The sequence below is a fragment of the Tamandua tetradactyla genome, chromosome 7 (assembly GCF_023851605.1).
Source record: "Tamandua tetradactyla isolate mTamTet1 chromosome 7, mTamTet1.pri, whole genome shotgun sequence".
Classification (NCBI taxonomy): Eukaryota; Metazoa; Chordata; class Mammalia; order Pilosa; family Myrmecophagidae; genus Tamandua; species Tamandua tetradactyla.
In genome coordinates this window covers 62,298,051-62,323,035 of record NC_135333.1, presented here as the reverse complement: position 1 = coordinate 62,323,035, position 24,985 = coordinate 62,298,051, and the positions used below count along the sequence as shown (strand labels likewise).

Genomic DNA, 24,985 nt, shown 5'->3' with positions numbered 1-24,985 from the left:
CTAAGGGCCCATCAATCTTATTGATTTTCTCATAGAACCAACTTCTGGCCTTATTGATTTTCTCTATTGTTTTCATGTTTTCAATTTCATTTATTTGTGCTCTAATCTTTGTTATTTCTTTCCTTTTGCTTGCTTTGGGGTTAGCTTGCTGTTCTTTCTCCAGTTCTTCCAAATGGATAGTAAATTCCTGAATTTTTGCCTTTTCTTCTTTTCTGATATAGGCATTTAGGGCAATAAATTTCCCTCTTAGCACTGCCTTTGCTGCGTCCCATAAGTTTTGATATGTTGTGTTTTCGTTTTCATTCGCCTCGAGGTATTTGCTAATTTCTCTTGCAATTTCTTCTTTGACCCAGTCGTTGTTTAGGAGTGTGTTGTTGAGCCTCCACGTGTTTGTGAATTTTCTGGCACTCTGCCTATTATTGATTTCCAACATCATTCCTTTATGGTCCGAGAAAGTGTTGTGTAAGATTTCAATCTTTTTAAATTTGTTGAGACTTGCTTTGTGACCCAGCATATGGTCTATCTTTGAGAATGATCCATGAGCACTTGAGAAAAAGGTGTATCCTGCTGTTGTGGGATGTAATGTCCTATAAATGTCTATTAAGTCTAGTTCATTTATAGTAATATTCAGATTCTCTATTTCTTTGTTGATCCTCTGTCTAGATGTTCTGTCCCTTGATGAGAGTGGTGAGTTGAAGTCTCCAACTATTATGGTATATGAGTCTATTTCCCTTTTCAGTGTTTGCAGTATATTCCTCACGTATTTTGGGGCATTCTGATTCGGTGCGTAAATATTTATGATTGTTATGTCTTCTTGTTTAATTGTTCCTTTTATTAGTATATAGTGTCCTTCTTTGTCTCTTTTAACTGTTTTACATTTGAAGTCTAATTTGTTGGATATTAGTATAGCCACTCCTGCTCTTTTCTGGTTGTTATTTGCATGAAATATCTTTTCCCAACCTTTCACTTTCAACCTATATTTATCTTTGGGTCTAAGATGTGTTTCCTGTAGACAGCATATCGAAGGATCCTGTTTTTTAATCCATTCTGCCAATCTATGTCTTTTGATTGGGGAATTCAGTCCATTGACATTTAGTGTTATTACTGTTTGGATAATATTTTCCTCTAACATTTTGCCTTTTGTATTATATATATCATATCTGATTTTCCTTCTTTCTACACTCTTTTCCATATCTCTCTCTTCTGTCTTTTTGTATCTGACTCTAGTGCTCCCTTTAGTATTTCTTGCAGAGCTGGTCTCTTGGTCACAAATTCTTTCAGTGACTTTTTGTCTGAGAATGTTTTAATTTCTCCCTCATTTTTGAAGGATAATTTTGCTGGATATAGGAGTCTTGGTTGGCAGTTTTTCTCTTTTAGTATTTTAAATATATCATCCCACTGTCTTCTAGCTTCCATGGTTTCTGCTGAGAAATCTACACAAAGTCTTATTGGGTTTCCCTTGTATGTAATGGATTGTTTTTCTCTTGCTGCTTTCAAGATCTTCTCTTTCTCTTTGACCTCTGACATTCTAACTAGTAAGTGTCTTGGAGAACGCCTATTTGGGTCTAATCTCTTTGGGGTGCGCTGCACTTCTTGGATCTGTAATTTTAGGTCTTTCATAAGAGTTGGGAAATTTTCAGTGAAAATTTCTTCCATTAGTTTTTCTCCTCCTTTTCCCTTCTCTTCTCCTTCTGGGATACCCACTACACGTATATTTGTGCGGTTCATATTGTCCTTGAGTTCCCTGATACCCTGTTCAAATTTCTCCATTCTTTTCCCTATAGTTTCTGTTTCTTTTTGGAATTCAGATGTTCCATCCTCCAAATCACTAATTCTATCTTCTGTCTCTTTAAATCTATCATTGTAACTATCCATTATTTTTTCTATGTTTGCTACTTTATCCTTCACTTCCATAAGTTCTGCGATTTGTTTTTTCAGTTTTTCTATTTCTTCTTTATGTTCAGCCCATGTCCTCTTCATGTCCTCCCTCAATTTATCGATTTCATTTTTGAAGAGGTTTTCCATTTCTGTTCGTATATTCAGGATTAGTTGTCTCAGCTCTTGTGTCTCATTTGAGCTATTGGTTTGTTCCTTTGACTGAGCCATATTCTCAATCTTTTGAGCGTGGACAGTTATCTTCTGCTGCTGGCGTCTGGGCATTTATTCAGATTTTTCTTGGTGTTGGACCCAGCAAGGTTGTAATATTTTTCTGTGAAATCTCTGGGTTCTGTTTTTCTTATCCTGCCCAGTAGGTGGCGCTCGTGGCACACGTTTGTCTGCGGGTCCCACCAGTAAAAGGTGCTGTGGAACCTTAAACTTTGGAAAACTCTCGCCGTCCTGGGGATTCGCTAGCTGAAGCGGCTTGAGCCGGCCCTCGGTCTGAACGCAGGGAGGGTTGCTGGTCGCCGCAGCCAGGGAAAGAGCCCGTCCGAATTTCCTAGTCGGCCCTGGGCAACAAGCGTGGCGGGAGGGCGCCAGCGGCAGCGGCCCGCCCGAGAGAGTGCACGTTCCCCGGGAGTCACGGGTTTGGAAGGGGCCTCCCCCACCCGTCACCGTTCTCCGCGGCCTGGGGGTTTCCGATCCAATTCTCTCAGTTGGTCCGGGGGCTGCGCGTGGTGTGGGCGCCAGCCGTCTTTGTTTCAGGGGACCGCCTCTCCAATTCTCCCAGCCGGCCCGGGAAGGGGGAAGGGAGTAACTCCGGCCGCTTGCCACCCCGCCCGGTAAGGCCCGCGCGCCTCGGCGATCTCACCCGAGCTGCTTCTCTCAGCCAGCCAGCCGTTCCAGGATGGGGTACGCTGTCTTTTTTATCTCTGTTGTGGCTTTGGGCGCTTTCTGTATCGTTTCTACTCCCCTAGTAGGTGTCCTGGAGAAGAAACTAAGATCCGCGCGTCTTACTAAGCCGCCATCTTCCAGGAAGTCCCCTCTCCCCTTTTTTTTTAATACTTTTTTTTTTTGCTCCAATCTTTTTTCCTTCTGGCATTCCAAACACACACACGTGCACACACTCACATAAATGAGACTGCTTGATAATGTCCCATAGATCACTGAGGTTCCGTTTCTTTGTTTTTTTAAAAATTTCTTTCTGTTCTTCATATTGGTTAATTCCTATTGTTCTGCCTTCAAGTTCACCATCCCTTTTTTCCTCTAATCTGCTACTAAGCCCATCCAGTGAAACTTTCATGTCAGATACTGTCCTTTTCAGTTTTAGAATTTCTAGTTGGTTCTTTTCACATACTGTGTCAAATTAGCTAAGCTCGAATTACATTTCCCAGATTCACTTTCCTGTGTGGCTCCAAGTTAGGGTTGGCCAAAAGCAAAACTCGTTAACTTGTGGGCTGAGTGCCTTGAACTTGCAGAGGCTTGGCTTGACATTTTGCTAGAGTGAATCTATTCCAGCTTTATCTTTGGGTCTAAGGTGAAACTCTTGGTCTTGGGACATAGCCTTTATTCCTAAAGTATAGCCCATCTGTGGGCCCTAAGGAAATCCCAAGAGGTTTACCAAGCCTTTCTACCTGGGTGGGACTTGGACTCCAAATGGTGACTGCAACAATGGGCTGCACCTGAAACCCCCATGCTGCTTGCAGCCTTCCAGCTGTTGCTTTCTCCTGGGGTTCATAGGGTCTCCTCTGTGTATGGGCAATGTAAGGGTCAGCCAAGAATTTGAGGTGAGTCTAGATCAGATTTGGGGACTTGCCCATCTGTGGCTCTCATTTCTCGGGTGTCTGCCCTCATTTTTCCTGACACTCTAGCAGCCCAACCTATGTCCCCTGGCACTTCAGTGTGATAAGACCGTAACTTTCTGCTGGAATTCTAACTGCTCCATTCCAAACGGACTGGGGGCGTCCTGGGGGGAAAAGCCAGATGCATATGAGTCTCACCCAGGGCATTCTCTGGATACAGGAGTTGAATTCCCTGCATCCCTGGTTTCTGTCTGCTTTGTACCATTTTCAAGTGCCTTTAAATTTATTCTAGAGTTTGTCATTGTTATCTGCTGGAGGGTTAGTTCAATGCAAGCTACTCCTCCATGAGTGGGATCAATCAGTGAAGACCTGCCAGACCACCTGCTCCCTTAATGGATTACCTTTCTTTGCTGGGAAAAAAGCTTGTGTGTGTGTGTGAAAGAGAGCAAGAGTTTTAATCCTATGTCTCTGAAATCCAGTTTATATAAAGGCATTGGAGGAACACGATTTAACCCTGTGTGCCACTACCGGTATGTGTATGTGTGTGTACACACGTGTACGCCCAAGACAGTAGGATTAATATGGAAGAAACTGAAGTCTAGTAACAAATATTATGTTTTTCTATCTCCCTCCCCCGGTGCTAATTGTTCTAAACTATCAAACAACCTGAGAAGGATAAAAGGGTCCTAGGTTAGATGCTCTGAGGTACTTTGCATTTCTGGTTTCTTCTTTTAAATGTGTGTCCCAGGATGCTGCTGATGGGAAAGAGATTATGACACCTATTATTGGTCTGTATTTTGGAGGCGGCAAGTAAGAGGCTTGCCGGTCAAATTTGGGTGCTATACAACTTCAGTATCCTAGCTATTGGCCCAGACTGGTTGATTTTCTTGTCTTTTGTTTTTTTTTTTATGTTTTTGGAGTTTGTTGCACATATTTTAAAATATGGGTTTTTAACTGTCTCCCATAGATGACGTCTGCACTGTCCAGTTTGCTATGGATCTGAAGCCCCAACGCTGAGGCCTGTCAGCTCTTCTTACTCACATTTATTATCGTGACCTATTTGGCCCCACAGGGGTTTTTTTGTTTGTTTGTTGTTGTTGTTTTTTTCCCTCTCAGTTTTTTGAGTTTGTAGGTCTTGCTTTAAATTATGCTAGGGTTGCTGCTACTGTCCTTGGTAACGCCGCCATAGTTTGACATACATTTGCATATATAGAGTTTAGGGGCAACAAAGAAACATTCCAATTGATCACTGAGAAATACAGATGCATGTAGAACAAACAAAAAACCCCAGGTTATCATGTTTCCTGACCCTTCTGCCAGGAGGATGGTTTGAATGGCAACAGATATTCCCACAATGCTTTGAGAAAGCTTTCCTTTGCCTCAATCTGGACCTGAAGATTGTTTCTCCTGAGGAACAGCTTGGAAGGTGAGATGCAGCACCGAGCCAGGAGAGCGGACTGGGAGAGACTGGCAGGCCAGAAAACCATGGTTCTTTCTGCCGATTCTGCTATAAAGAGAAGACATGTGGGGGACCCAGGGCAGCTGGCAGTGAACTAGATGCAGCAACATCGTGGAAGACTGACATCATAATAGATAAGAGGGAGAAAGGCTTGACACCCCTTGGTGATCTGTATACCAGCAAAAACGTCCCCCATCCACACCCCTCCAACACACACACACATACACACACACAGGGGACTCTGTAGCTTCTGGGTGTGAAGGTAAAGAGATGTAAGAGTAAAGAGAGCTGAGTTATGATATCATGGGGCAGAGGGAGGCGAGCAGTCAGGGTGACCCTGGACAAGTTTTGTGGCCTCTCTGAATTTTCTCGTCTATAAAATAGGGGACAGGATAGCACACCTACTTCATAGGGTTATGAGGGTGTATTAGTTAGGGTTCTCTAGAGAAACAGAATCAACAGGGAACACTTGCAAATATAAAATTTATGAAAGTGTCTCACGTGACCATAGGAATGCAGAGTCCAAAATCCACAGGGCAGGCTGCAAAGTCGATGACTCCAATGGATGGCCTGGATGAACTCCACAGGAGAGGCTCACCAGCCAAAGCAGGAATGCAACCTGTCTCCTCTGAGTCCTCCTTAAAAGGCTTCCCATGATTGCATTTAGCATCACTAATTGCAGAAGACACTCCCCTTTGGCTGATTACAAATGGAATCAGCTGTGGATGTAGCTAACCTGATCATGACCTAATCCTATGAAATGTCCTCATTGCAACAGACAGGCCAGCGCTTGCCCAATCAGATACCACAACTTGGCCAAGTTGACACCTGTCCCTAACCATGACAGAGGGTTAAATGGGTAATTGTTACAGGCTTAACCCAGATCCTAACAAACGTCAGCGGCTATTAATAGTAGTAGATGCTATAGTGGGACATGCGCGTCTACATGCTAGGAAATGTCCGTCATGCCCTGATCCCCACCACCACCCCTTTATATTCAAGAACCCAGGTGTCAGGAAGTCTTTGTCAAATTGCAAAAATATAACTTGAATGGTTTACCAGCAGCAATGAACAGATTTCAGGGGGAATGGGCAGCGGTCTCAGGAGAGGTTCCGCCTGCCCTGATGCTGGGTTGGCGCCTGCCTTGGCTGCTTAAAGAAGTCTGAACACAGCCTGAGAACACGTGCTGGATGAAAGGATGAATGACAAACTACACTCATTGTTAGGGGCTCAATTGTGCCCTCCCTCTCCCCCCACCAAAGGACATGCTGAAGCCCTAATCCCCAGTTCCTTAAGTGGAAGTACTAATAGGGTGGAATTAGGTAAGTTAAAATGAGAACAAACTGGAGTAGGGTAGGCACTAATCCAATATGACTGGCATCCTTATAAGAAGGGGAGACTTGGACACAGACACACATCGGGGAGAAAGCCATGTAACAACTGAGGCAGAGCACGCCAGGGACTGCCGGCCACCGCCAGCAGCCAGGAGAGAAGCATGGAACAGGTTCTTCCCTCCAGACTTGGGAGGGAGCATGGTCCTGCTGATACCTGATTTTGGATTCTAGCCTCCACAACTGTGAGAGAATACATCTCTGTTTTAGACTCCTTAGTTTGGGGTACACTGTTATGGTAGCCCCAGGAAACCAAGATACCCACTTCATGAGTTGGTCTGTCCTAGATAGTCTACGGCCACATCCAAATCTGCCATATATGCCTCGTGCATAGTAAACTTTTCACTGTAGCCTGAAAACAAGTCCCACTCAAATGCCCCGGCAGGGCTGGACCAAGCGAGCCTGCCCTTGAGCATGAGCTCATGGATCTGGCAGGGATGATGGCGGAGGTGAATAGAAGGAACTCCTACTTTTTTGGATTGGGAGAAGGAACAGCAATGACTAGGGATATGTTGTCATCGATGTCACCCAATCTGCCTACAGAAGGCTGTTCTTGTCCCAGAGCCTCCAAAACGCAGGTGCCACCAAAACCAGACACAAGTCCCAAGGAAATTCAGTCCGTGGGTCTAAGAGGAATGCAATGAATTGCTTTTCCTTCCTAATGCTTTCTTGTTGGCGTCTGTGGAGGACTGTGTTTGTGGAAGAACCTTTGTCTAATTGTCGCAGACAATGTTCTTTTAGCTGTGGCAGATGGGGAGCGGGGGAGGAGGAGGAGGAGGGGGTGGCTGGGAGGGAAGGAGCGACATCCGTAAATATGTCAAGAGACCATGCAGCTTCAGTAGATGCATTGGAATCTTTGAAGTGAGAAAGGGAAATTATCTTTAAAAAATAACTTGCAGGTCTGTAAAGAAGGTAACGGTGTCCTTGAGGGTACACATTCTTGCTTATCTGTGGTTACAGGGGAGGAAAATCAGCCATAGAAAACAGCAAGTATTTTCACCCTCTTTCCATACAACGTGTTTTACAAGAGCTGCTAACAATTTGCTAAATTAACCATCACTTTCCCCCTTTCCATCATAAGCAACAAAAAGGCCAAATGGCAGCATAAGGGAAAAGGAACAGTTTGTAAATGACTTGAGTTAACCTACTGCCTAGCTCAGCAGCCCCCAAAGAACCAAGTGCTGTCATGAGCAATAGTGGAGCCCCTCGGCCAGATGCTCCCGTAGGCCTGACGCCCCTTTGGATCTGCTCGCTAATCAAGCCCTCCGGGCTGCAGCTAGTGCCCCAGTCCTCATGGGCATTCAGTTAAGTCCCAGGCCCTTGCTGCCACCCACACCTCTATTCCCTGAGAGGTGCCTTCCTGGCCCCTTACCCCTTGGTCCAGCGGAACCTTCACCTCCATAGAGAGAGAACCTGTTTCCCCATTGATCATGGCTGTTCTCAGCTTCAAGAAGAAAGAAAATGACATTAGTTCCTTGGCTCACGCCGGATTCTGTTTAGCTTATAATTCTGAGCACTCACCAAAGTGGACTGAAGCATCAAGGCCCATAGTGTTATATAACTGAAATGTAATTTCCTCTAGTTTGTGCTACCGAGACCCAAAGCCAGGCTAAAACATTACTGAAACTCAAACCCCGTAGTTTCCGGACACAACCTCATTCACCCTCAGTTATCTCCATAACTGAAAGATATTGTTATACTTTCTTTCTTTTGCTGTTTTTTTTTGTTTGCTTGCTTGTGTTTTTGCATGGGCTGGCACTGGGACTCGAACCCGGGTCTCTGGCATGGCAGGCGAGAACTCTGCCCTTGTTATACTTTTACAATTACAAGAATTGCCCAACAATGACTGTTGGTTCAGGGCTTGCAAGGGCTCTGGCACTGAGCTGCTCTGTCAGAGAAGGGCAGAGGGTCTCAACGCTCAAAGCCACGTGGCTGACCTGTTTAGGTGGACTGGAGCCACCCTACCTTCTCCTTCCCCTACTTTCCCCACTCACGATTTCAGCTCGGTCTTCCCACTCGACTTCAGAGAGATCCACACTGTTGTAGTTAGGTTTGGGCTTCAGTTTCTTCCCCTCTCTGTACTGCGGCGGGCAGGTCAGGAAGAAAACCACAAGGTTAGCATAAGGCTCAACGCACGTTGCATCTCTTTTATAAAGCCTTTCAGTGTATTCATGAAATCAAAGAATCTCAGTGATCCCTTTAGGTTGTCTGCACCAACCTACCACCCAATGCAAAGCTTCCCTGGCCATCATCTGGGATAGATTGCCTCTCAGGCTCTGAGTGGGTATTTCCCACAATGAGGAACTCCTTATTTTCTGGATCTGCTTGTCATTGTTTTGGACAGCTCTAATTGCTTGAGAGTTCTTTCTCATACAGAGCTGAAATCAGGCTCCTATGGTTTTTACCCACGGACCTTAGTTATTTCCTTGGAGCTACACAGGATGTCTTCTTCCTGACAACACTGGAGATTTTCAAAGGTACTTGTCACTCCTCTGACTTTGCTCCTCCAAGCCAAACATTTCAGTTTGCTGATGCCTCAACTCCCTTTGGGTGCATATCCACCTTGTCAGTGTCACTTCTAAAATGGAGTGCCCTGGACAAAAATCAGTATTTCTAATTATTCAGCCATAAAACGGAGTGTTCTGGTACATGCTGCAATGTGGATGAACCTTAACCATATGTTGAGTGAAATAAGCCAGACCTAAAAGGACAAACACTATATGATTTCACCTCGGTGAAGTATCAAGAATAAGCAAATTCACAGAGACAGGAAGTAGAGTGGAGGTTACCAGGGAGTGGGTCAGGAGGGGGAAATGGGGGGTATTGTTTAATGGGAACAGACTTTCTGTTTGGGGTGATGAAAACGTTTTGGTAATGGATGGTGGCACAACATTGGAAATGTAATTAACATCATGAATTGTACACACTCAAGTGGTTAAAATGGGAACTTCTGGGTTGTATGTGTTGTCACAATAAAAGCAGAGTTGATTTATATTCTAGATGGGGTCTGACCAGTGTGGTAAGATGTGAGCTGTCTGGACCACAATAATAAAATCACGCAGCTGTTGAATGCCGCCTACAAATCTGCTTATCTTTTTAGACAGCTACACGTCCCTACTGGTTTACCCTGAGTATTCAGCCAATTTAACCCCACTTGGTCCTTCTCATGTGATATGCTGTTCATTTACATCCCCACGCTCTTATGTTTGAGCCCCAAGTATTTGGCCTCTATTTGCAGAGCTTTCCATGCATCCCTAATAATATATTTCATCTTGTTACTCTCAGCCTGATATTTTAGAAGACTTCCTAAAGACTAATTTTCTCACTTAATGTATCAGCTGTACCTTGCTGACTTTGCAGCACCTGCCTTCTGTGCTTTTGTCTTGTGATAACATTTTCAAATGGGAGAGAGCCAAGGACACTTTCTACAAGACCTAACAAAGAGCTCCCTCCAGTTGACATGCAATCATTCAGTAACATTCTGAGCATTAATATTTTTTTCCGACCCTAATTCTCTCTCATATGCCAAGTCAGATAGTATCAAGTTGTATAATATTGGGTCACCAGCCCTTCCCAGGTTTTCTTTAGGAACTTTTCAAAAAAAGGGTAAGAGACTCATTTATCACTGAGGTAAGTTCAGAATTAAGCAAAGGGCTACTTTAGCAGAATGAGCCTGAGAACGAGCTCCTCTCACTTGCTCCTGCCAGTCTTTTACTCCAGAAAGCATAAGCTTTATTTTTCACCTGTGTTGGTGTAATTGCCACAACAGTACCCTCTTTTGCTCTTTCCTTTAGGTCCTCACCCACGCCTAGGGATGTTCCCAATCTTGGCTTTTTCTCACACAAAAAAATTGTCCTGCTTCTTTTACTGCAGATCTATTTCTTCTGAGTAAGGCACCATCTATTTCTTCTGAGTAAGGCACAAGACTCCATTTCCTAAATCCTGATGATCCTCTTTAGTGCCTCACATTAAAACCATAATTTTGCTCATATTCTGGGTGCTAACATAGAAAGATTTCGGACCAGAAGTATGCAATTCAGTTTATTACTAGGCATTTCCTCTGATATTTTCCTTTTTAAAACTAAATTACTGTTGTCCTTAATAGCCACCATAAATTGATAGTGCTTTCCTTGGGAATCTCATTACAATTGACTGTGCTGGTTTGAGGCTGCTGTGTACCATGAGAAGCCATGGTCTTTTTCCTAGTCCAATCTTGTCGTGGTGGGGTTGGGAGACATTGTTTGGGTGGGACCTTTTGATTAGGTGGTTTCCATGGAGATGCATCTCTGCCCTTTCAAGGAGGGTCTTAATCTGCTTACTGGAGTCCTTTAACAGGGGACCATTTTGGAAAAAACTCAGAGCTGAAATAGACGGAGACATTTGGAGATGCAGGAAGAAAGTGCCCCTGGGGAAGCTGTTTAAAACCAGAAGCCAAAGGACCAGCAGATGCAGCCACGTGCCTTCTCAGCTGACAGAGGTGTCCCATATCATCAGCCTCTCTGAGTCAAGGTATCTTTTTTCTGGATGCCTTAGTTTGGGCATTTTTATGGCCTTGGTAGTGTAAACTTGTAGCTTAATAAATCCTCTTTATAAAAGCCAACCCATTCTGGTATATTGCATTTCAGCAACATTAGCAAACTAAAGCACCATCTCTTTTGTTATGTTAGGTCCTACATGGTGTTATTCTCCAGATGTTTAATTCATGGACATCTTGTTTCCTTAGACTATAAGCTTCTGTTTATAGCATTCTTCACAGCATTAAAGGTTAGGCACATAGTAGGGTCATAGTATGAATTTACAAGTTGATTTGTTGAAGTCTTATATTCATCTAGATTAAAAACATGTGACAGATTGGTTTCTGATCAGTCCCCTTTAATTCTACAGGATCAACACTTATTATTCCCTGATGAGTCATCCTGCTGAAACTGGGCTGTCCCCCACAGAACTCACAGTATAGGACAGGGACCAGCATGGGTTCAGATGTTTGCCCAGCAGAACGTAAACTGAGAAGACAGATTGGTTTCCAGTACACCCTGATCTCTCTTTACTCTGAACCCCTATAGTTCATAAGCCCCATCAGTTGCCTTGTGGACACTCGGTATTCACTGGAGTTGAATGGGATGGAATGTGGTTCATCTGATCTCCCCAAATGGCATCTGGGTCTGATGACCCACTTGGTAAGTTTTCTGAAAGGTGCTTGTTCTAATTTGCTAGCTGCCGGAATGCAATATACCAGAATCAGAATGGCTTTTCAAAAGGGCAATTTAATAAGTTGCTAGTTTACAGTTCTAAGGCCGAGAAAATGTCCCAATTAAAACAAGTCTATAGAAATGTCCAATCAAAGGCATCCAGGGAAAGATACCTTGGTTCAAGAAGGCCGATGAAGTTCAGGGTTTCTCTCTCAAGTGAGAAGGCACATGGTGAACACAGTCAGGGCTTCTCTCTCTCAGCTGGAAGGGCACATGGTGAACATGGCGTCATCTGCTAGCTTTCTCTCCTGGCTTCCGGTTTCATGAAACTCCCGGGAGGCGTTTTCCTTCTTCATCTCCAAAGGTTGCTGGCTGGTGGACTCTGCTTCTCGTGGCTATGTCACTCTGCTCTGCTCTCTCTGAATCTCATTCTCCAAAATATTTCCTCTTTTATAGGACTCCAATAAACCAATCAAGACCCACCCAAATGGGTGGAGACATGTCATCCCTTAATCCAGTTTAACAACCACTCCTGACTAAATCACATCATCCAGGGAGACGATCTCATTACAGTTTCAAGCATACAGTATTGAATAGGGATTATTCTACCTTTATGAAATGGGATTTATATTAAAACATGGCTTTTCTTAGGGGGCATACTTCCTTTCAAACCAGCACAGTGCTCTGCTTTTCACTGTCCTCCACTACCAACCTCAGTCCAGTAGAAGATGGGTAGAGGGGAAAAAGCTAAGATTCCTCTAGGACTTTACTCTTTCCCTGCACCCCCACTTCAAACAATCATACTGAGACATGTGGCTATTAATGTCCCGGACAGAGGCCAAGTGCCATGACTTGGGACAGTAGGAAATTCCAAGCCCTAGAGGCAGAATTTTGAGATAAAACAATGCACACTTTCTTTGCAAGCCATCAGGTGTTCAGTTGAATGCATGTGATAATACCTCAGTTTCTGTATCAGGGTGGAGAGAGCTGGCAAGGGGACAGGAGCACTTGGGAACACATCCAAAGACAAGCTCAGGGACGTGTCAGCACTGCCGCCCCCACCTCTTGCAAAAAGTGCCCCCGCACATGCCTTGTCATTTTTATTGCTAACTCAGTGCTAACATCCCTTGGGTGGGGCCCTGGGGCTCTGCTTCTACGACTGTTTAATTCAAGAAGGCAGCCAGCCTACTGAGGCAGGCATGGGAGTGTAAGTGATTGTGTTTCAGGAGACTGCTTTAACCACAAACTACCCAGTTCATCACATGCTGTCTTCTCTGTCCATCCATCCTTTCACATCTTTTTGCTTTATCTTTCCTGCTAGATTTTAAACAACTAGAAGCAGGGACCATGACTTAAATGCATTTTTTTCTCATATTACCCCATAGCAAACTTCCGGGTCCCTCATATTGAACCCAGTGCATGTTAGTTGTGTTAACTGTTTTTATGGACTATCCCAAACCCCATACAGTTAAGATCTCAAGGCAAACAGGATCTGTACCTACCAAAGGTCGGAGGTCAGGATGTGAAAGGATGTAGCCATTGTTAGTGTTCAAAAAGGCGTATCCGTGCACTCCCAGCTGTCAAAGACAAGGATTGAGGGGCATTAGACTTCTTTGTTCATGTTGGTTAATTGGGGTTGGGAAGGGATTGGGGACAATAGGACTTTGAAAGAAGGCAGCTCGCAGCAGTGAGGGAATATCACTGGATCAGCCCCATGCTTCCACGTGTTAATTTTGGAGTCCTTTTCAAATGGTTTATAGCAACAGTAGTAATGGCTGCATCGTCCCCCAGCCTTTTTCCTACCTCACGCTCTAAGTGCTTTGATGATATACAGCTTATTCTCATTATTCACATGTTCTGTATTAGCAAATTTACCTAATTCTTTATTTGCAACCTCAACATCAGTCTTGCAGTGCTTTCTTGGTCACTTGTAGACATGCGCAGACTGGAAAAAAGTCTGAGTTGCCCAACGCACATATGCCTGGGTGAGGTCAAACAAGGCAACATTCTGCCTTCTTGTTTAGGTTCAAATACTGGAAACAGGAGTCTGCAACAAGTGCTGCATTTTTCACATTTTTTTGTGGATTTTGCTGGTGCTTTCATTGTTTCAAATAGCTCCCAAGTGTAGTGCTGAAGTGCTGTCTTGTGCTCCTAAGCACAGAAGGCCGTGATGCGCCTTACAGAACAAAATCTGTGTGTTATATAAGCCTTGTTCAGGCAAGAGACAGAGAGCTGTTGCCTGTGAGTTCAGTGTTGAGGAATCATAATAGATATTTTCAAAGGTGTCTCTAAACAGAAGACATAAAACAAGTTTCTGTTTTGATTAGTAGATGAAAATGTTGTGCCCAGAGGCTTGCAGGAACCTAACCCTGTATTTTCCCTAGGACTAGTGGTTCAGTATTTGTTACTTAAGCATTTGTAGCAACTTAACAGATCATAACTACCGTGAATAATGAGAGTCAGCTGCAATCTCACTCACTCTCGGAACATGGCGGAGTACATGGGGGCGGGGGCAGACTGAGAAACGGTGGCCTGGAGGGGAAAGAACTTGCTGGAGACTGCAGAACAGGTGGCAGTGAGGGCTGGTAAAGGGACCAGGGTGTCCAGGCCACATTTCTCTGGGGTCAGACAGAGGGGCTTCAGCCCAGCTCTGGGCTTGGCTGCCTCTACCTGGAGAGGCCCCTGAGCCTATGTGGGTGGCTCCTGGGGGCCTGTGACCCCCACCTGGAGCCTGATCGAGGCTCACCTTGTACTGGGGTGCCAGCTTCATCAGCTCTTTCAAGGCCACATCAGAGCCCACCACACCTAGGAGAATGCCGTGGGATCTCTGGAAAGAGAGGCACCAGAATCAGAGGGAGACACAGCTTTCCCATGCACAGGGCCAGACCGGACCCTGGATCTTTCCAGAGCCCGAAGAGGAAGCCGCTTAGGCCTTAAGCAGTCCTCCCTCTGCAGTTAGGTTTTAGGCTCAGCTCCCCGGAATAAAAATCTAGAACCTATGAGAAGAGGCCCCAAGAGCAGTCTCAGCTGTTGGGAAGATTAATGCCCAATATTAATATTTAAGTGGCAATATTTAAGTGAAAGACAAAGTTGAATGAAATATTAGTGTTCAAGGCAGAGGCTGAAGTGTGGGGATCCTGGGGACAATAATCTACGGGCACTCTGAGCCACACCGGGCCTATACGGAAATATTTCCTGACCCGATGGAGGATGGAAGGCTCCAGAAAGTCCCTCACCAGAGACCCTCATAAACAAGTTGGAGTCTCCCCAAGCTGATGGGTTAGGTGTGGTTCTGGGGGAAGACTCCAGCAACCTCTCCAGTCTTCCATCTCCAAGACAGTGGTCCCGGGGTCAGAACAGTGGACTGGCACCATGCTGGTTGGGCAGTGCACGGGGGGCTTTGGACAAGTGCAGTCCCCACCCCCACCCCCAGCCAGGAGAGCCCGCTGAAGCTAGCCTGGGACAGGGCCTGGGGGCTGCACTTAGAGCCCTCCATGGCAGGAGTGACGCCTGGCTAAGTTAGAATCTTTGGTGTAAAGATGTCAGCCTTGGTCCCAAGTTCTAACCACACTGCACCCTCCTGGGAGCACCCACCCACCGTCTCATTCTTCTTGCTGAAGACCGGCATGGCCACGGTGGTCAGGAGTGCCAACCTCTGTACCTGAGAGGTGAAGAGCTGTGAGGAGCAAAGAGCAGACGAGGCAAATCAGGCCTGAGGGTCTGGTGATGTGCTCTGCATGGGAGGGACCCTGCGGCAGGCTCAACTATAATGGCGTCACCTTCCAACTGGAAGGGAGGAATCCCAAAGGAGGTGTCCTTTCTCTGCAAACAGAGAGCTGGCAGGAATGCTGGAAGAGAGAGGTGGGCTGGAGAAGGGAATCTGGCCAGGCACTTAACAAAGTAAGTCCTAAGCCTGGACCTGTCTCAGCGTCCTCAGCCAGGCTCACAGATGCAGTCATCAGGTCCTCGTAATTCGGCCATGGCCAGGGAGAGCATTAGCCACTGGAAAGGCCCAGCCCACACATGTGTACAGCAAATCTCTGATATGGACCTGAGCTTAATAGGAACTCCAGCCCAGGCCAGTCAAGGAGGAAGAGGACCCTGACCCAGAACCACCCGTAAACATAAGCCCATGCTCAAGATGCCTGGCACAGGACTGGGCACAGGTGGTCTCAGGATGCCCCTAACTCATGCAGGACAGACCCACAGCCTCTTTTCCACTCAGAACATGGGAGCTGGCATCACTCTCAACCTCTGAGGTGATTTCCTCCCTAACTTCCTGGTCCCTCCATGCTGACTCCTTCTGCTACCTTGGAAAGGGGCTCCATGCATGTAAGCTGCCTTGTAACAGAGAGAGAGGGGTTCCTGGAAAGTACTGTGTCTAGATGTTTCTTATAAGCCTGCTCTCATTTAGATAAGCCAAATGGGGTTGCTGAGTCATAGAAGTCAACAGTCAACTTTCTTAGAAAACTTTTTGAGCATCACGTCTCCAACCTTTACTTCATCTAAGCAAGGTTTTCTAAAAGTGAGCCACAATTTCAGCTACTTTTTTTTCTGAGGGTAGACACCTCTCTCTGGAGTAGATTAATGTTTTCAAGTCTCCTTTTGAGCTATGAAGTTATAGAACTACAGAGGCTTCCCCTACAGCTTCTCCAGGACAGTGGTCCAAGGATTTCAGAGGCCCTGCTTTCCCCTCACCCCCACCTGCCTTCTCCTTATGACATGCCTCACACACTCTGCAGGATCCCAGGGCAGCACTGAGCTGCTCCCATGCCCTTGTCTCTGGGCATCTGTGCAGGGTGGAGAGACCTGCTCAGCTAAGTGGACTAACCTCCAGGAGGTTTAAGGTGAACCTGGACTTCAGGAACCCTGAGGTCAGGGAGGAGAGAGAGGGAGGAAGAGAGAGGACATGTAGGGAGTAGGGCTTGCTAATTGAGGGACAGATGTCATTTTTTTAAAAGTGGAGATAAAACTATGTCCTCATCTGTGGACATGAAGAAAAGCAGAGGACCTAGAGCGTTAGGATGTCCATGAAATGCTAAAGCATTGCCTGGCAGAGCCAATCTGAAATCATTTTATAGCATTATAGGGAAGCAAGTTGTTGCCTCTACCCACCTTTGTCTTCCTTCCCTAACCCTCCTGACAAACATGCACCCAAGCACTGCAAGCTACTCCCGCTAGGTCTGGCCATCCTTAGCCAGGCTCATGCTCCTCTCTACTGAATTTCAGTGTTCTGAAAGTTGTGAGTACAAACCCAGCCTTCTCTTTGCCAGCTTCTTTGGCATGAACACAATATCCCCATGTGAAAGAAGCATATAAATGGTACATTGGAGAGGCGGTCCTCTCATCAGTCTGTGGTGGTTATGGTGAGGGATGGATGGATGGATGGATGGATGAACAGATGGATGGATGAGTGGATGGGTGGATGGGTGGATGGATGGATGGGTGGATGGGTGGGGGGATGGGAGTGGATAGGTAGATGTGTGGATGGATGGATGGATGGATAAGAGGGGTGGGTGGATAGATGGATGGGAGATAGACAGGGGGATGGATGGAAAGAGGGGAAAACATGATATATGGTGCAAGGGAAGAAAAGAACAAAGAAGTCCCCTCTGTCTCTGGCATCAACCTTGGACAGGACCCTATAAACACCTATGTAATGAGGAGAAATTTCCCCAAATAAAAGCTAGTTCTTCCCTTCTGAGCACATGTCTTGGGAATAGGAGTTGGTGGTAATTGAATGATATCTCCTGGGCATGACTTTATTGACCAAATCCCTTTCAAATAGATTAATGAGTTTTTTGTCCCTAACTTGACAAGATGGTTCATATCTACTATTAATAGGTAGAGGTAAGTGTGCCCCTGCTCTTAGATAGAGCAAGTCAGAAGAAAATCTAGACGTTTGCATTCGCAGCCTCACTTGAGGCTAGGACTCAACATGGAACTAAGCTCTGAATAAGGAGATGTAAGCTCAAGTGTAGGTAAGACTGTCAGAAGTTTCCTGTAAAGGGGTAGAGCATGCCCCACCCCACTTCCTCCACCCTGCTGCTCAGAATGTAGCTTCGGTTGAGAGTTCACTAGCCACCTTGGACCGGAAGGAGAAGGGTCCTACCCTAGGGAAGGTGAGGGGGAACGGGAAGGAGCTCTTTCTCAGCTCTGGTATGTCCACCCAAGACTGCCTTCACATGGGGGAGAGCTGCACTTCTGTCTTATCAGATCACTATTTTCAGCTCTCTTTTAACTCCAGGCTGACTCACCACCATTGAAGCAAGTGGCATATGTGATGTGCATATTTGATGTGACTTGAGAGGTGCCAGGAAGTTCCCCTAAAACATCTCTTCTGAAGTTCTACTTTGGTGCTTTAGTCTTTCAGGTAATTAATTGCTGTCTAAGACAGTCTCTTTGAAAGTGCAGGAAGGAGCACACAATTAGTATTGTTAGCATGAATTATTGGTCCAACTGCTTTCTTCTCAGCACATGTGAAAGAGAAGGGCGAGGACAGAGATGAGTCTTGTGGGGAAGGCAGGAGAGCAAATCTGGAACAGAGGGGATCTGTCCAGGGAGGTCAGTCCTAGCAGGTTGGGTGGGAGATTTGATGAGATTTGGAGGCACGTTATGGGGCAGAGAACTTGTTAGTTGGCTGAGGAGGGCCAGGGAAGGAGGAGAAGATGCACCAAAGTCTGGCTTTATTCTAACCCTTCACAACTCTGATCAAGGAGGTGTAACACCCACCTGTCTCTTGACCCACAGAGTCACCCTTTAGGGGTCTCTGCCTGCCAGAGCCCACCTTACTGTCCATGTAGGCCTCTGTCCAGATGATGTCGTGGTCATGGTTGATGACCATGGGGCGGCTGAGCACATGCAGGTACTCCATCACATTCTCCTGCGTGTCCGCCAGTGTGGAGATTTGCGTATAGTAGCCTGGAAGGGGGCAAGGAGTTCAGGATCATGGTGATGCAGGGGGTCTCAGCTGGGCCCCTTGCTGGGAACTGCCCTGGGTCAAGTGAGCCTCTTCCTCCCAGGTTACGACCTCTCCTGGCATGGACCCTTGGTGCCCAGCCCCTGCTTCAACTTAGGAGAACTCAGTGGGTCCCCCCAGAAGGGGCCTCAGTTGCAACCTCCTTGCAAGTCAGCTACTCCCTGTCCCATCCTGCTGTCCTCATTTCTTTACAGCTGTCTCTCCCAAGAGCACCCCCTCCTCCCCAGTAAGCTGCACACAGCTCTCCGTATCAGGGTCTGTTTTCAAGGAACCTCAGTCTCCTCATCTCTCTGGTTGTTGTGCTTCCAAGAGTATGGGGTGGGGTGCTACTGCTTCTTTGCTGCAGCCATGGTGATGATTAAAACAGCAAATGGCTTATAGAGCCATGGATGAGTGACTCTGCATTTACCTCTCTCATCCCACTGCTCATCACCTCCACAGCACCTTCTATCACACTCCAGTAAAATGGAACGTCTTTCAATTCCCTGCAGGCCTGTTGTCTCAGAGCCTTCATATATGTTATTCTCTGTCCGGATACCCTTCCCTGCTCTCTCTGTCCAGTTTTCCATGTCTCAGCTTATACATCCCTTCCTTCAGGGAGCCCTCCCTCTCCCTCTGCACCCCCCCCCCCCAAACTGGGAGCAGGGCCTCTACCACTGCCCCACTGCCTGGAGCCCTGCATGCCCTGTGCCCTCCACGCCCTCCACCCGCATTTCAGATTCTATCATAATGGACAGTACTGCTAGACACTAGCAAGAGCAAGACTGAGTCGGTCTTGATCACTCCTGATTCCCCAGTGCCTCAAAGCAATGCCACACCCATAGCAAATGCTCGATAAATTTTTGCTGGATCTACAAGGTCCAAGTTGGCATCGGGAGGCCCAGGGCTTGGATTCCAGTCAGAGGTAGATGAGAACCGTGTGCACACAAAACAGCATACTAAAGATAATGGAGAGCCTCTGTTTTTTTGTTCGGAAGCAGAACCAGAGCAAATGGGCTTAATTTGCAGCAAGAGGAATGGCAGTTGAATATAACAGAGAGCTTCCAACCAAAAATGCCGGTCCCACCGCTGCCTCACTCTGTTTTCTGGACCGTAGCTTTATATTTGGCTTTATTTGATGAGTTCTCCTCTGTCCTACAAAGACCGGATAGATGACCTCCAAGATTCATTTCGAATCTAACATTATGTGACCTTATGACTTAGGTGGAATTCCTGCAGGAGTGATCAAACGTTGAATCGAGGTTCTATGGATAAATCCACATTAGGTCTTGCTTTGTCCAGATAAGAAGGAGGAGGGACAGGAACTGTCCGGTGCCACAGGTCGTGCTCAGCCCCTCTGGGTGACTGGGCAGCGCCGTCCCACCTGGGCTCATGTGTAGGCTGACACGCCACCCACCTTTGTTGTTGCAGGCAATCCACCTCATGCGGTCGGCAAAGGTCACCTCTCTCCCAATAAGGTAAGTGAAGACTCGGACCTAATCCACAAGACACACGTTTTTGCCAGCAGACAGTGCGAATTCTTGGCATGACTAGTGCCAACATTATCTAAGTGAGTCTCAGGTGTGGGGTCAAGCCCTTAGCAGGCGCTGGATTCTCCAAGTCCCACCCTCTTTGGGTCAGTGGTCCAGGTGGCCAAGTGACTTGCCCAAGACCCTGGTGGGCATGGAGTGGGTGTGAGGCTAGTACAGCACAGACAGTTTCAGGTCTCAAGCCCATACCTTGGTGCTGGCTGCTGGGCCCCCTCACTCCTCTCCTGGGCTCGGGGCCTAGGGTAACCACACCTTTTGAACACCCAATTGGAACACACGACTGAATTTACTGATAGGTTTAATGGGATGGACCATGTGAGTGAGGGCAGCCCTGGCTTTTCTGGGTCCCCCTGGTCATCCTATCCATGGCAGCAGGAGGAGTCTCCCCTGGGCCCCTTCCCCTCCCTCTCAGTCCCATCAGGAGGGTGACCTTGCGGTCCAGCCAGTTATACTTCTCAAACACCGGCTTGTAGTCTTCCACAGCGCCATCGGAGATCAGCATGATAGCCTGGCTGCAGAGGCTTCCTTGCCTGGCCTCCCGGAACTGTGCAGGGAAGGGGAGGGCACCGTGGCTGCAGTGGGCCTGCCCTTCCCCCCGCGCACCCCCACATGCCCTCGCCCTGTCTGCCGGTACCTGCTTCAGGATCTGGAAGGCTTCGCTCAGCGCTGGGTTCACGATGCCCACACCTTTGACCATCAGCTCAGCTACCAGCTGTTTGAAATGCTGTCGTGAGTAAGAAGTTAGAGGAAGGGCAGTGGATTGAGCAGGATGGAGAACCTTCATCTTTGGTCATAATTCAGGAAACTGTTTAGGCTTATTGCCCAGGAGGACACGACTGCAGTCTCCACGCCCTCCAACAGCTAATGTCAGGGCTGGACCTTGCAGTAGCTGTTTCTCAAAGGCCCCCAAGATACGCCAAGAGTATGATGGCTTGGTGCAAATCTGCCCCCACTGCTGGAAGGACTGTGCTAAGCATAAGTCCTACAAGAAAGGGTGAGGTCAGCTCAGGTGCAGGGGTGAGGGGCGACCCTCTGATAGCCGATGCCGAGGTCCCTGTGTCCCCATATCCTCAGCACCCCAGCCCCGGGCTCGAGGGTGAGCATTCCACAGGAGAAGCCGCAGAAGCAGCCAGGGGCTCAGGAAGCAACGCGAGAGCTGGGATTTAAGAGGCCAAACCCAAACTCCCACAGAGAGAGAGAGAAGGATCTAGGGGATGCAAGATATTCCTTTTAAAAATAGTTGCATGCTCTTGTTTTCCTTGGCCTCTCACCAAAGGAAAGGGCTCAACCCAATGGGTTTGAATTTCTCCTCCTTTCTTGAAAACTAACATGGTGCCAAGGCCCGGGGTTGGGTGGGGTGAGGTGGGGATGGGACTGAGTCCTGCATCATCCAAGGAATGAATCATCAGCCCTCCGGTAACCCAGTGTCCCTTAGAGGTGACCTCCCAGGGATCTCTGAACAGGTGGGCAGTGGCTACAGATTCGCTTGGTGCTCTTTCCAAGCGGGCTAGCGGAGGGGGGCGTGGAGGCAGCCGGCACAGGCACCGCCCCCCACTCTTGCCTAGGGCGGGGCCCGGGAGCTCACCTCACGGTTGTCGCGATCCGCCTGGACGAGGGTCCCCTTAAAGCACGGCTCGATGTAATGCACGTAGTCGTTGAACTGCATAAAGAGCGGTGCGGAGGGGACACCCCCAGGGTCAGCCTGGGAAGTCAGGGTCCCCCCAGTCAAGAAGCCTCCCTGGGGGTCAGCACCATCCAGGCGCCTCTGCCATACTGTCTGGGGGTGCCCTGTGGTTCTCGCAAGTTTTCCGAGTAGAGAGGCGGGAGTAGGGAGTACAGCAAGGCCTACTAACACTAAAAATTCTCCCTGAAACCCTGGTCTGAGGGTGCTTAAAAGTACAGACAGCCTGCAGGTACCCAGAGAACTCGGAGAGGTTTTTGGGAGATCCCCTTTCTAGTACGGCGGATTAGAAACTGAGCTCTCTTCACACTTTGAAAAGAGGGTCCTTTAGCTGTCAACAGGGGCGGGGGTGGGAAGGAAAATGAATTATTAGTTGCCCGCCCTTTCTTTTAATCATCCCTTTCCCCCATAGTTAAAATTCAAATCTCTGACGTTGTTCTGGTGTCCTTAATCCGCCTCTTGCTTTAGGGAGAGAGGGGAGCTGGCGGCGTCGTGGTGGCAGATGGCAGCGGTGTCTGAGGAGAAGGTGGGGCACCAACGCCTCCCCTCATTGCCCCTCCCCGCCCCTCCCCGGGGGAGAGAAGGCGGGGCTCCCAGGAGGCGGGGCCTGCTCTCCGCAGCCGTCTGTCCCCGCAGCCGTCTGTCCCCGCGGCAGGTCCCAGCCCAGGCACTGAGGCGAGTCCAGAGGGCGGGGGCGGGGTCCGAGAGTGACGCAGCGGCACAAACGGATAGAGAAAGCTCGGGGAACCGGGCGGCGACCCTCACCCCCAGCACTTCGAAGTTAGCCGATTTTGGCTTGGAATTTCTTTACTAGATAAGTAAAGAAAAATCCACTACATGCAGGAATTTGGGGGCAACTTTGGCAGGGGGCTGGAGGGCATCTTTAGGTCAGGTAATGCACTAGAACACAGGGCTGCCGGCTCTCCTACCGTCTCGTGCACACTTTGCTGAATGGTAAAGCACGAGTGGCCATTGAAATAATACTCCGAGGCAGCTGTCATCTCTGCCTCTTCGGAGGGCTGAACTGGCCCAGCGTTTGGTTACATTTTAAGACAGTCTCTTCATCTTTCCTTCTGTATCCTTCCACTTGAGCGCCTTTCTAGGGGAGGTGGAGCTCCCTCCCTCCACCCCCCACTGACCAGGATTAGCTGCTGTGAAAGCAGGCTGGAGCTGATCTGCTCGTGCCTTCGAGGCTTATGCTTCCTACTCCCGCCTTCTCCCAAGGTGGGTGGGTGGTGGGATGAACGGATTGCAAAGCAGGGAGTCAGGGATCATTCAATCTACAGCAGACTGGAGATCCCGTCCCAGCAACAGGTGCCAGTCAAGAGCACACAGATGGAAATAAATTAGTATTCAGGTTCAGAGGTTCTTAACCTTGATGAGCTCCCAGACTCCTCTAAGAAATTGGTAAAGGAAAGATGTGGACCTAGAAATCCTTAGACACACCCAACATTTCCCCTCTAATTTCAGGAGTTTTATGGACCCCTCAAAGCCCATCCTTGGGCAGCCCCTGGACCCCAGGCTAAGAGGCCCAGCTTGAGACCTGAGACTCATGCTCCAGTGGGAAGGGTTGTAAGTGTAAGTCACTCCAGGGCAGAGAGAGGAGCGTTTCCTCTGGCGTGAGTGAGAGCTGTTCTGGAAGAGGAAGGGACACTTACCGCGATGATGTTAACAAAGTCATTTTCTCCCAGGGTGTCCAGGATGGTGGCAATGGTGTGCTTGGCAATGGTCATCCTGAGCCCCTTCATGCTGCCACTCGTGTCCACCACAATCACTATGTCTTTGGGGGAGGTAGCAGCTTGTATGTACCTTCAGTGGGAAGACATGGAGGAAAGGGACAGGCCACCCATGGGCAAACCAAAGCCAGATTGACCGTGTGACCAAGAGTCCCCAGTTATTTCTAATCAGATTCTGGCCAAGTGCATCCCAAGTTCAGGTCAGTGTTCTGGGTTTTATCATCTCCTGTAGCCACCTGACATAGCTGGAGCTATTTGGGCTTGAAAGCATTGGGAAAATACCTGCCTGGGTGGGGAAAGGTCAGGTCCTGTTGATAAACCCTCTTTGGTTTAGACAGCTAGGGTTCTGACGGGCTGACAGTGGGAAGGGAGCAAGCTGAGACCACCCTCAGACTTTGTTACAAATCAGCAAGGGGGAGAAGAGCCTGGCAGAAGGTTGGTTTTGGGACCCAGTGCCCAGGAAGGCGGTGCGTCTGGGAAAGACACATGTGATCGGTCTTGGAGCAAGGGCAGCAGTGGAGAGAAAGGAGGCATCCTGTCGGCAGCTCTTCTTTCTCTTACATTGGGTTAGGTGCACGTGCCTGAACACCTTCGGTGGTGCTGCTGGGGCAGGGTGTGAAGGAGAGCCAGGCAGCACCCAAAGGCTCGAAAAGGAATGCCAGGGACCAAAGGCCTTGGCCCTGTGAGCTCTTACCAGCCACTGTTTCGGCAGTCGAAGGCAACGACTCCATTCTCGTCAGGTGTCCATTTTATACCTGGGGAAATAAAGCCTGGTTCTTTTTCACTAGCTCGGCGAGGCTGCCCCAGAGCCATGGGCTGTCACCAGACTGCTCTCCCGGACAGGGCCAGCTGTGTATCTAGGGTGTGGGACCACTAGATCACACCTGTAAACTGAGGCAGCTGGCAAGGAGGAGGGCCAGCTCTGTGGAGGGACACCCACCATCCAATTTAACCAGATCCAGAATGGGGAGATTTCAGAGATAGGACCCCCAAATATGGGACCTGGGACTCACTAGCAAGGAAATCTCATATTAAATAGTGGCAGGAGAAGGTTCAGGGAGATGTGACTTTTAACATCCATTGCCTTCTAGTGAAGCATGGAAAAGGTGGTAAGAGAGCCAGGTGTTCTGTTTTCATTTGCCGCTAGTCAAGTTAAGCTCTCTAGTACTTGTGATCCTTCCAGTTAGCTGGGCTGGAAGATATAATTTGGTCATCTGAGTGCGAGCTCCCTGAGGGCAGGCTTCCCCGGAGCCCAGCACTGACTCTGAGAGGGCACCTGGTAGAGGAACTGTTTACGGCAGAGTAGCTGTTCGGTTAGTGTTTGTTACATGAATGAAAGAA

At 47.9% G+C, this 24,985-nt stretch overlaps 1 protein-coding gene across 1 annotated transcript in view; it reads right to left on the bottom strand.

Annotated features, from left to right (window-relative positions):
- CACNA2D4 (calcium voltage-gated channel auxiliary subunit alpha2delta 4) overlaps positions 1 to 24,985 on the bottom strand; it is a 112,722-nt gene that overhangs the window by 74,937 nt on the left and 12,800 nt on the right. Inside the window, exons 7-18 of the mRNA XM_077168201.1 lie at positions 24,339 to 24,399; positions 23,567 to 23,717; positions 21,813 to 21,887; positions 20,862 to 20,951; positions 20,658 to 20,771; positions 20,095 to 20,173; positions 18,507 to 18,640; positions 15,318 to 15,395; positions 14,466 to 14,546; positions 13,222 to 13,296; positions 8,525 to 8,611; positions 7,903 to 7,974 (exon numbers count right to left, since the gene is read on the bottom strand). Coding sequence (XP_077024316.1) covers positions 7,903 to 7,974; positions 8,525 to 8,611; positions 13,222 to 13,296; positions 14,466 to 14,546; positions 15,318 to 15,395; positions 18,507 to 18,640; positions 20,095 to 20,173; positions 20,658 to 20,771; positions 20,862 to 20,951; positions 21,813 to 21,887; positions 23,567 to 23,717; positions 24,339 to 24,399 — 1,097 coding nt within the window. The remainder of the gene's footprint in view (positions 1 to 7,902; positions 7,975 to 8,524; positions 8,612 to 13,221; positions 13,297 to 14,465; positions 14,547 to 15,317; positions 15,396 to 18,506; positions 18,641 to 20,094; positions 20,174 to 20,657; positions 20,772 to 20,861; positions 20,952 to 21,812; positions 21,888 to 23,566; positions 23,718 to 24,338; positions 24,400 to 24,985) is intronic.